The sequence below is a fragment of the Epinephelus moara genome, chromosome 20 (assembly GCF_006386435.1).
Source record: "Epinephelus moara isolate mb chromosome 20, YSFRI_EMoa_1.0, whole genome shotgun sequence".
NCBI classification, from domain to species: domain Eukaryota; kingdom Metazoa; phylum Chordata; class Actinopteri; order Perciformes; family Serranidae; genus Epinephelus; species Epinephelus moara.
In genome coordinates this window covers 27,771,490-27,783,827 of record NC_065525.1, presented here as the reverse complement: position 1 = coordinate 27,783,827, position 12,338 = coordinate 27,771,490, and the positions used below count along the sequence as shown (strand labels likewise).

The 12,338-nt window shown below is 41.4% G+C and overlaps 1 protein-coding gene across 1 annotated transcript; it reads right to left on the bottom strand.

Moving 5' to 3' along the window:
• Positions 1 to 106: 106 nt before the first annotated feature.
• pgghg (protein-glucosylgalactosylhydroxylysine glucosidase) lies at positions 107 to 7,368 on the bottom strand. Its single transcript, XM_050073116.1, has 14 exons — positions 7,123 to 7,368; positions 6,261 to 6,566; positions 5,968 to 6,178; positions 4,453 to 4,888; positions 4,236 to 4,355; positions 3,708 to 3,839; positions 3,520 to 3,631; positions 3,224 to 3,296; positions 3,007 to 3,143; positions 2,784 to 2,917; positions 2,489 to 2,584; positions 2,304 to 2,401; positions 1,999 to 2,216; positions 107 to 436 (listed from the first exon to the last, which is right to left on the bottom strand). The coding sequence occupies exons 2-14, from the start codon at positions 6,502 to 6,504 to the stop codon at positions 360 to 362; spliced, it is 2,088 nt and encodes a 695-aa protein (XP_049929073.1). The 5' UTR covers positions 6,505 to 6,566; positions 7,123 to 7,368; the 3' UTR covers positions 107 to 359.
• Between the last annotated feature and the right edge of the window lie 4,970 nt (positions 7,369 to 12,338).

The window sequence follows — 12,338 nt, the reverse complement described above, 5'->3', positions numbered from 1 at the left end:
GACTGCTGCTGCCTCCCTCTGGTAAACAAAGCTCCAAGATATTTGAAATGTGGTGGTGAAGTAAACATTTTATAACTTTACTGTTTATCACAAGAGATGGAAAACAAAAGGGAAACTTCAGCTTTGCAAAAAATGTTAAGACTTTTATTTGAATGTATTTCATTACCATACGATTGGGTACTGGTTTTGTTACATGGCATATTACAGTACTAATACTATAAGAATATCCTACATTTTGTGAGTGATTGCTGAGCAGCAGGCTACAGTACAACGTAACACTGGCTTAGGTATAAAATAACTGTGCTACATGTTATTAATTGTGGGTAAATGTAATGATTAGGAGGGTCGTGGTCGCTGCTTCAGAGAGGCCAACAGGAAAACATGGAAGCCACTTTACAAACATATCCAGGCTCTCGGGGAAAGGTTACCGGATTCCCTGAAAATATAGATATATACAAGTGAATTAATAATAATCTGTTACTCTATCAGTGCCTTTACTAAGAAATGTGCGATATGAAAATTCACAGAAAAAAAAATACATGCACATGAATTCAAACAGGCTTGCAGGGTAATTGTCCAGTAACAGGTAATCATTAGTCTTGGCATCCTTTAACCAAACTATTGATATCTCCTCTGGGTATCAGTTCGTTTTACAATCCAGCAGCTCCATATCCTCCAGTGTGCAACAACTGTCATCACAGTCCCCAGATTTACTCTCACAAATGGTTTCACTATTAAGTCACTGACAACCCCCAGAGCCTCCAGTTTTCTCTGGTTTGTGGGGGTCATAATAGCACATTATACTGTATTAAAAAGGTATGTTTATCTTTTACCACTTTGCTGTCTGAATAGCCAGTTTTTATTGAATGGAGGGAGTGTGAGAGCTCTCCATTATTTTCTTCCCGCATAAGACAGATGGTGCCATTTCTGGAGTTGTAAAATATTTCACAAGCTCATTGTAGTACTTATTAATTTTTTATTAGGCTAATCATTTTGATATTAAAGGTTAAGAGTGTGGGATTTAGGGGGATATAGTGGCAGAAATGGAATATAATATAATAAGTATGTTTTCTTTAGTGCATAATTACATGAAAATAAGACCCGTTGTACGTTTGTGACCTTAGTATAAGCTGTTTATATCTACAGAGGGAGTGGGTCTTCGTCTACAGCCATCGTCACGTTGCACCGCCATGTTTCTACAGTAGCCCAGAACAGACAAACCAAACACTGGTTCTAGATAGGGATGCTCCATGCTCCTCAGGAAAGCAGCTCAGCCTTGCAGGCAAATTTTTCCCAGTGGCCACTCGTGGTATTGCAGTGAAAATAATCAATTAAACCCCCAAAAGAATTTTCCCCATAGACCACCACTGTAAAAAAGACATCCGTAAAACTGTTGACGGGACACCTGAAACTGCAAATAAGGTCAATTTTGACTGATACTATTATGAAGTTTTGATCCATGAGGGTTTTATATTGTGGGAACTCATGGGTGGAGCCAGGGGCAAAAACACTACTGCGCATATTCAGTGGACCACATACTGCAGAAGTAAACCTGGAAGCCAAAAACTTTTTTTGCTGTATACACCAGATCAGCAATCCCACTAGACTGAATTGGCCCCATCTTGGGGTCCGGTGTCTCGTCATTATTATACATCAATGAGCCTTTTGCATTTGCGTTGTTGCATCAGCCACCATAGTTAGCAGCCCCTCCTCAACAAGCAGGGTTGGAAAGTCACTGATTTTTTAATGTGAAACTGTTTAATTTAGTGTTTTTACTCATGTAATCCTCACCACTAGATGTAACTAAATCCCCCTAAATATGCCACACTGGACCTTTAAGTATTTTCTGAATGTATTATGTTTAGTGTAATTATAAAAAAAAAAATATTTAATTGTCATTTTTTTCAAGCTTTAGTTAGGGGGGTTAAGTGTGTTCTTTGTTATTTATGTACAAACTTAAACCTAAATGAGCTTCTTTGCTGTCTTTGCTTCTGTTACCTGGTGTGAGAGGGATTTTCGTCCCTGATGCCTTCAGGACAACCTGCAGATCTGAGGTGTTGCCAGCGCTGTCTGCCTTTTCCCTGAGTATGATACAAACTTCCTCTTTCCTGAGCAGCCAGTCCATCTGACTGCCCAGGTAGTTCACACCACGGATGCAGAGCTCAGAAATGTTGTTGGGAAGAAGCGGAGAAAAGGCCAGACATTCCTTCTGAACTCTAGAAAAAAAACACCACAGTCTATCACCTTTATTTCACTGCCTACATGCTGTGCACATATTGAGATGTTTTTCACCATTAACTAACCTGAAGCCAGTGTAACCAAACAACACAGCTTGCAGGAATCCTCCCATCCCTGTGAGAAAGTTAACCGCACCAGAGCCATCTGATGATTCACTCCATACCTGTGACGAAAGGTAATCATACATTAAAGGATTTCCAGCAAAGAGGCATTTATTAGGATTGTGTGGCTGTGTGAGTCAAAACAACACCTGGAACGGTCCTTGGATGTTTTTGAAGCACTTCTCGAGTAAAATTTGAGCTTTCTCAGCCTCTCCCAGCTCCAGCCAGCCGATCGCAAACATACCCTTTCAATGGACAGTAAGGCGTTAGTACAGACGCAGACTAATTAATTAAGATGTAACATTCCAAAGAAGGCATGACTTTTACTTGTATCATATTTTTAACTTTGTGGTATTGCTATTTTCACTTCAGTGAAGGATGTGAACACTTCCTCCCCCACTGACTGATTTAATTTAGAGTCACATACAGCATGCTGTGTATTACCCATGTCATGGCCGGGCCATGAGGGTCTGTTACTGGCTCGTACGCTTCAAGGTCATTCCTCCTGACCTCTGGGGACATTTGCAATCCGAGAGGATAGCTCAACATCACTGTGTCTGCCTGCTTCACTGGATTACCTGTGAGAGGTCAACAAGACATTCTGACATCATGTTACATCACACATGATTTTCTCATGCAGGTCAGAGTCAGAAAAATAATAAATAACCTTTGATGTAGCCATCGTACTCAGGATGGTACTGGGACTCTTGGTCAAAGGGTATTTTGAGGCTATCTGCCACTTCCTTCCATTCCTTTGGCGCAGGATGTTGGAGGCTTTCAGCCAATTCTACAGCAAACTGGAGACTGACAAATGAGAGACTTTTTGCATTATCTGGGAATCATAAATTAATATGCACTGCAGGGAATTATTCAAATACAAGTACCTGGATTTAGCCACTGTGTTTGTGTACACAGAGTTGTTGACATTGTAATAGTACTCATCAGGTGGCATGACACCTAAATGACATAGATGGGAAATGTTTCATTATATTTGGATAAAAATAAGGTCTTAACATTTCAAAACTTCAATAACACTGAGAGCCAAGTTCTTCATTACAGATGTAGTTTTGTGGTGAAATGAGTGTTTGAGATGTCTTTAGTTTTGCTTTTATGAAAGTATTAGCCTGATAAACATGAATAAATTCAGTATAATAACCATCTTTCTTATAATGGCCTTCACCTAAGATATGATACTTCTGGTCCTCTGGGTTCCAGGATGCTCTGGAGACCCAGTAATCAGCCACACCGTATATCACCTCTCTGCCCTGGCCGTCTGTGAACATGGTCAGATCCTGCAACAAAGAGCCTAGTTAACATCGTTTCACAGGGTGAGACACAGTGGTGATGAGTGAGGATAAACAAGCGTACCTCAGTGAGGTAGAGGTAGGTTTGGAAGGCCAGGGTGACGTCTCCATTTATGTGAATCTCTTGTTGTCCATAAATGTCCACTCCACACACCTCCCTCCCTGACACAGCGCTCTCCCAGGCAAACTTCAGTCCCTGTGAAGGTAACGTCTGTTCTTCAGAGGATTCAGCTTCGTGGTTATTGGGAAATACTTATTTGGGTAGCTGGGTTTAATCTCTTATGTGATAAAAAATTATCTCAAGCTTCTTTCTGAGTTTGCTCTGAAAATAATTTTCCTGTAAACAACAAATACAACAACTTCTGATCAACTCATATCAATTTCACACTTAACAACTTCAGATTAGGCCACACCCACATTCAATTTCACCCATTCCCATGTCTGACCTAAACCCTGCCCATTCCAAGTACAGATAGAGATACAGATAATTTTGTTGGTTAAACAGATACAGACACAGATAGAGGTAATCATGTACTCACTCATCACTAGGAGCTATGATTTTGAGACCTGATTATCCCACTGATGATCGTACCTTGAAGCCCTGCTTTTGGGCGTTGTCTTTTGCACCATCTATAGTCCCCACCCTGTACTCCAGCACAGCTCGGGCTAGCTTGGGATAGAAAAGGGCTATGCCAGGGTACATCCAGATGTCCTGTCACAGGAAGGTAGGGTCATTGTGTGATACACTATACAAACCCAAACAAACAGCATGTAAATAACATAGCCAGTCATCAACTTTCACCGTTTACCTGGTCCCAGAAAACATGGCCCCAGTAGTCCTGACCATCCCCACCATTAGACAGGCCGCCTGGACTGACTCCACCAAAAGAGCTGGAGGTGTCATGTATGGAGGGGAAGGCACTAAGGAGGTAAAACATGCAGCCAATCACAGCCTTGCCGAGGTTCTCTAACCCCTGCACCTCCACCTTGCTCTGCAGCCAAAGTTCTTTCCAGGCATTCTCATGAGATGGACGCAGGTTACCACTCATCATCAGATTAAGGCCCTCATCAAAGCTGGCCTCAGCACTTTCCAAACTGTTGGCCGCAATCAGGATGAAGCCCCAGCGAGCCTGGCTCTGCTCTGGAAGCAGTGTCAGAGTGGAGGGTATGGGGGTCCAGATAAGGTGAACTGAGGGACACAAACCTCCTGGAAACTCAGCAGCGGTCACCTGTCCTTGGATGTGACTGAGAAAGAGAGGGATGGAAACTGTGTGAGACATCATATTTGTAATATATAGTAAACTGGATTTACCATAACATGTTTTGTTAGGTTACACTGACCTTGGCCTTTGACCTTTGACCATCAAATTCTAATAATTTCAGTCTTAAATCCAAGTGGACATTTGTGCAAAATCTGGAGGTACTCCCTCAAGGTGTTCTTGAGATATCATGTTCACAAGAATGAGACAAATGCAAGGTCACGGTGACCTTGACCTTTGACCACCAAATTGTAATCATTCAAGTCTAAGTGGATGTTTGTCCCAAATTTGATGAAACTCCCTCAAGGTGTTTTTGAGATTTCAGGTTCACAAGAATGAGACAAACGCAAGGTTGCAGTGACCTTGACCTTTTAAAAACCAAATTCTAATCAGCTTATTGTTGAGTTTGAGTCCAAGCAAATGTTTATGCCCAATTAGAAGAAATTCCCTCAAATCTCTCTTCAGCTAACGCATTCACGAAAATGAGATGGACACAAGATAACAGTGACCTTGACCTTTGACCACCAATTTCTAATCAGTTCATCCTTGACTCAAAGTAAACATATGAACTAAATCTGAAGAAATTCCCTCAAGGCCTTCTTTAGCTATGGCGTTCACAAGAATGAGATGGACAATGACCTTGACCTTTGACCACCAATTTCTAATCAGTTTGTCCTTGACTCAAAGTGGATGTTCTGCCACATTTGAATAATTTCCCCCCAAGGTGTTCTTGAGATATCGCATTCACAAGAATAAGATGAATGCAAGGTCACAATGAGCTTGACCTTTGACCACCAAAATCTAATCAGTTAATCCTTGAGTCCAAATTGACATTTGTGCCAAACTTGAAAAAAAATCTCTCAAGGTGTTCTTGAGATATTGCATTCACAAGAATGAGACAGAAAGATCACAGTGACCTTTGACATATGACCACAAATTTCCTATCAGTTCATTGTTGAGTTCAAGTGGACAGACAGACAACCCAAACACATAATGCATTCAGCCACAGCAGTCGTCCACGTGGAAGCATAAAAATAAGATTTAACATGTTTCTGTTGACCATACCTTCCTCCTTTGTAATCAGGACCAGCCTCGAAAACGATATCTTTGCTCTCAGGCGTGAATGAACTGTTCAGCTTGACACTGATTGGCTCCTCTGAAATCACCTGACGCACCAGCATTATCTCCATCACCATCAGGTTGGGGTAGTGTCGGTGTGAGTACAGAGACTGTGACACAGTGACACTGGCTGAGCTCAGAGTGTGGGTAAAGATGCCTGGAGGGGAAGATGAGACGATTACCAGTAATAACTCGGCACAACACTGTTTCCTGATACCAGACGGTCAAACAGACTCTACCTGCGTGAGTGTCCAGGCTGTAGGTGTGCTGGCCCGCTTCGTCCATCTCAACTGTCACAGCGTGAGGACAGGGGACATCTGCCCGGTGACAACGTCCACCCTCCCCATTATACACACCACCCATGTGCATGATTCTGTTGTACACCCTCCATCCCAGAAGGCCATTGGCAAGTGGAGGGAGGAAGCGGCGGTCGCTGGGTAGAGTGTCAGTGGAGAAGATGTAGGGGTCTTCATCACAGGACATGGCGACGAGGTGGTATGGTTTCCCAAATTCAGTCAGGGTTTGTTGAGAAGAAGATCCCAACTCTTCAACAATAATCAATAATTTTATTTACTACAAGTTAGCATGGTTTGAAAACACATATATTCTGACATCAGTTCTTTATTTGTCCATAAACTCCCTTCTTTATCACTGGACAAAACAAAAATACCTCAAGTTGCATGAGACATTAGCTCACTCCTGGAAACTTTTACACACACACACGCACACAGACACACACACACACGCACACACACACACACACACACACACACACACACACACTTTTCACAGGTTCCTGCCAGGGAAGGCTATTTGTAGATTGTGTACTTTGGCACTTTGGTGTCACAAGATGTGTCATCCATCAAGCACATAGGTGAACACAAAGTTTAAATTCAAGCCACTCAACCAAAAATAGACACAAACTCAGTAATAAATCATGTCTGGAATCATTCAATGGCAAAAATAAATAAATAAACAAACATAAAATCTCAGAGATCAGGCTAAACTACTCCGGAAAAGTTAGTTGTTGAAGTCAGCTGCACAAACATCCAGCATAACTCCTTTCAAAATACTACTACAGAGGCAATGTTTTACTCTCACGTGAACAGGAAGAGACATCTGTTTCTGCAACAAAGAGGAATGCTTGACGATTAAAGTGCAGATGAAAGTGAAGTGCAAAAGTTTCCCAAACTGCTTGTCCTGAACAGTTAAACCTACAAAAAACAGCTCACAGGACGTAATTCCTTTCACAGTTCATGCCTGCTGGAGCCATATAACTCAAAAGTTGTTGATAAAATGGGACCAAGTTAGTGTCGAGTATCACTACTGTAGGAGGAGGTCATGTAGCCTGCTGCTGCTGCAGAGAAAACCTGGACATGTCTCTGGGTCAGCTGGAAAACATGGCATGGACTTCATGTGGAGGATAAAGTAGAGTAGCTGTGGATCAGTAACTGAACATGCTCATTAGATGTCAGTGAAATGTCATTAAAGTGCATTAATGTATAAGTCTCAGCTTCAAGAAACAGGTCCTCATAGTGTTAATATACTCTTTAGTTGGGACAGTTTGTTACAGGCTTTCTTACAAACAGTCTTGTTACAGGCTGTAATGGCCGCCACCTTATGTGTACATATTCCCAATTAAAACATCAGCACCACTTGGCTGAGACTGTAAAAATACTCGGCAGGTCACAGCGAGAGTGTTTACATTTTCATCCTATCTCTTCCAAGAAGTATCACGTCACTCTCTCCAAACTAAATCATGTCATCTCCGCTCTGCTCACCAGTCGCTCTCAGCTCCCTGTTTGCCTTTTTGCTGTTCGCTCTTGTTTTAGTCAAATAAAACTTCAACAATCCACACAGAAATTTAGGACAAGACATTTGCAGTCAGGGCCCACAGCCTCTGGAACAACTTGAGGAAAGAAGGCTGCAGGAATCAGTGTTCTCGTTTAAATCTCTTCTTAAAACACACTTCTATAGAAGAGCTTATTCTGAATTTGATTTAACATTTCAACCATAAACAGCAGTATAATCCCTTTGCAGCCAGTAAAGGCATAAAATGTCCAAGAAACACTTTTTTAAAAATGTGGTAAAAGCTGTGGTAATGCCCTAGTAGGAGATGTGGGACCCTGGGTCCTACATCAACTCAGGTGAAACTGTCATAAGGCCCCTGTCGAGGGTCCCTGCAACACACACACTGTCTCACCGAGCCTCAAAAGCCAAATACTGTATCGGCTGAACACTACCTGGCCCAGGTGTCTGTCTGTGACAGTGTGATTACATTTAAGTGTTAAATGGAGAAATTACAGTTGATAATAACTACAGGGCGATTTTGCTTCCCTAACATGTCTTCTTTAGGAATAGTGGAAAGAAAATATCCAAAATAGACATTCAGGTGTTTATTTTAGTTCAGATTTCTGTTCTGGAAACGTGTGCAAAATATTTCAGATAATATTTAAGATAACATAAATGCCTCATTTGTATATTTAATGGAAAATGGTAAATGAACCTGTACTTGTGTAGCACCTTTCTAGTCATTTGCCACTCAAAGAGTCACATTCACCCATTCACACACACATTCATACACTGGTGGTTGAGGCTACCATACAAGGTGCCACCTGCTACTCAGTTTTTAACACACTAACACACCAATGGAGCAGCCATCAGGAGCAATTTGGGGTTCAGAATCTTGCTCATGGATACTTCTACATGCAGACTGGAGGTGGATGACCCGCTGTACCTCTGAGTCACAGCCGCCCCGTTTTAAACATAAAATTTTAGAAAAACTTGTCATATAAAAAACAGTTGTCTTAATGTAATTAATCAACTGGGGTTTGTTTCATGGTGATATTATCATTACTTGTTGATATTTTTCACCCTATTCACCTGTAGCGTTTTGGGGTTTTTTGTCTAAAAAATATATTCAATTTTAGAACACATATCTGTAAAGGCCATTTTCTTTTCTTTTTTTTTTTTTCTCATAGTCTGAGCCAGAAATCTCAACATCAGCAGCACTTACATGCACCAGACTTTTAGGTTTTATTCCTGTCTGTATCCTTAAGGTTCTTACTGAAAAGTTTGTTCATATATCATGTATAGTCTGATTAAGGTTGTAGCAATATACCAGTTTCAAGGTATGTATATATATATATATATATATATATCAATCATAGTAATAAAACATGTGTTTAACAATAAGCGTTCCATTTTCATTCCTTTAAGGATCATCCTGACCAATAATAACATAAATTTTGTAATACAGTGGTACCGTGAATCAGTGATATTTTCTGAGAAATCTCATACCGTTGCAACCATAAGCCTGATTTACAGAACATTTTATCCATAAAAACATGGCAATTTATTTATGTATTTAGTTTGTATGGCTTTTGACAGTATTTTCCTATTTAGGGAATGATGAAAAGAGATATCCAAAATCCTACTCTAGTATGATGACAAAGTGGAACAAGACTTTTGAAACTGCCTTTATCAAATCTTCAGATTTTTGTGCGAGACATGTATGCAGATTAGTACATATTTAAGTAGACAATGCCTCATCTGCATATTTAAAGATTTAATTTCAGAAAACTTGTAATAATAAAAAAATATTTGTTTGGAAATTTGATGATGATATGTAGTAGTGAAGTTGTACCCTATTAACCTGTGTCTCCTCTTAAAGGGACACTCAGTTTTATTATCATGAACGTAACGATTGAAAAGCTGTATGGTGTCTTTCTGTTGTTCTGGATGAGCTCTTTAAAGTCTGGGGAGATAAACCTGGTTATGTCAGGCTTAAAAATCTTTTTAAAGGTGGCCTGCAACACAAAGTGGGAGTGTGGACTTTAAAAGATGTGGGCACTGGACAGGCAAGGAAGGTGTAATGACAGACTCTATTTAGTAGGGAATTGTAGGATACGGCAACGCAACACTAAATTACTGGAGTATTCCTAAAAAAGGGAACCTTATAAGTGTAATATCAATTGATAAAACCAAATTTTGACACTAATCCTTTTTTGCAAGACAGGGGCCAAAGATCAGGTAAAAATAGAAAAACCACATTAAAGCTGATACTGCGTCATTTTTTGTTGTGCTATGAAGCACTGGTTCTCATCCAGGGAGACCATCATGGGTCCTTGAGGGAGTCCCAGGTGTCCCCAGACAAACAGGGAATAGTTTATTTTCACTCATTCACTGTAGAAGTGAGCCCGCTGTGAGTTAGCGTCATAAGAGAGACTATTCTTATTATAGGTTTCACTTCCCCCACAGTTATCTCCTTAACTGTAGATGACAACTACAGAATTCTGGTTTTAATCATATCTGACAACCAGAATCTTCTCAGATGGAGGTCCTTGAAGAGAAATGTCATCAAATGGGTCTAATTTGTATCAATTTAGGGGCCTTTGACATGAGAAATGTTGAGGATCCCTGCTACAGAGCACACTGCCAGCACATTTCCAATTAAGGGTAATCCACCGTTGGGTAGCCCTGATCACAGGAGTATTGTTTTACAGAGGTTTGTACAGACATGTAACTCTTCAGCCTGACTGTAGCATTTCATTAGAGGCACCACTTGGTGGAGCTGAGGAGCTGTTTGTGAGGCATCTGGCATCATGCCGGGGGTCAGAGCCACAAACCCTGGGAAAAGCAGTGCTTTGTCCATATAAGGCTGCAATCCATCCGCTTCCCTCTTCCTCCCCAGCTCCCTTCCTCTGTCTTTCTCAGACCTGAGGGATATTTACAGAGAGAGAGCCTCGGCCAGCCTGCCCTTCCTTATTAGGAGCTCAGCTTGTTGTCAGTGCTTCTACCCTGCAGGACAGTGGTCCATCTTTCTGTTCTGATGAGACAGATGGATGACTGGTGTTAACTGCTCTTGAGTGCAAGCAGACGGGAGCTCAAAAAGACAACAAGGCTCTCCTCACAGCTTTTCACCCAGTTGCTACTGAGCACTCGTGCAGCACATGTAACGACGCTCATTTCAGTCATGATGTACAGTCCACCTGGGAGCAGCAGCAGATTAATATAACAGTCCAAACATACTGTAAATACATCTGTGTTGCCCTGTTTCCTCTGTTATGCTCACTGTGTTGCAGCTGCTCTGGGTGTTTTTTTCCGCCCAGTGATGAAGGACATCTGGCTACCAGAAAACAGAGCAACTGTACACAGGGATGATACAAGTGTTGTGTGGATGAGGCAGCAAAAATGCAAACAAACAAACAGGTGACCACAAACTGATGACTCTGTCAGTCACAACACGTTACTAAGAGGCCAGGAATCCAAAGAGGATTCAGTGTTGTGGTCGCAAAGGATCCATGTCGAAGGGTATATTAAAGGTCCACAGTGTGGGACTTAGAGGGATGTATTGACAGAAATGCAATACTATATAATAAGCATGTTTTCTGTAGAGAACCATTGTGTTTTCATTCCCTTAGAAAGAGCTGTTTATATCACAGGGTCCGCCATGTTTCTACAGTAGCCCACAACAGACAAACCAAACACTGGCACTAGATAGGGCCATTCATGTTTTTGTGCCGGCCACCATAGTTATCAGCCTCTCTGCGACAAGCCTTGTCAGAAGATTTGTAACATGAAGCTGCTTTATTCAGTGTTTTACCGGTTTAAATCACCTGGTCCATTTGTTTCGAAGAGGTAGAGACCTCTGCGGATAATTCGGCTCCTGGAAGAAACCTCCTGAATGTCTAGATCTTAAGTTACCAGAGAAAAAGAGGCGTGCATACATTAGCTGGTGGGCTAGTAGCCTGTCTCTGTCATGCCAAATAGCCTTGAAGAAACACTGAATTGTAGCGTGAAACTACTTTATTTGGCATTTTTGCCGGCTTAAATCACCTGGTCTGTGTGTTTTCAAAAGGAATAGACCTCTGCAGATAATTCAGCTCCTGGTAAAAACCTCCTGAATGTCTGGATCTTAAGTTACCAGAGAAGCAAAGGTGAGCACACATTAACTGGTGCTGGGCTAGTAGCCTGACTCTGTCACGCCAAATAGCCTTGAAGAAACACTGAATTGTAGCGTGAAACTACTTTATTTGGTGTTTTTGCCGGCTTAAATCGCCTGGTCTGTTTGTTTTGGAGAGGAAGAGACCTCTGCAGATAATTCGGCTCCTGGTAAAAACCTCCTGAACAATGAAAACTCAAAAGAATTCTAACCAGGAGATGTCTCAGCTGGTTGCAATCTGCAATCCTCACTGCTAGATGCCACTAAATCCCTCCAAATCGTACACACTACTCCTTTAATATTTTACTTTAATCGCTTCGTTTGTGGATAGAAATTCTCAGTGTGCGTAATAACCAGGCAGTCGCTACAAACC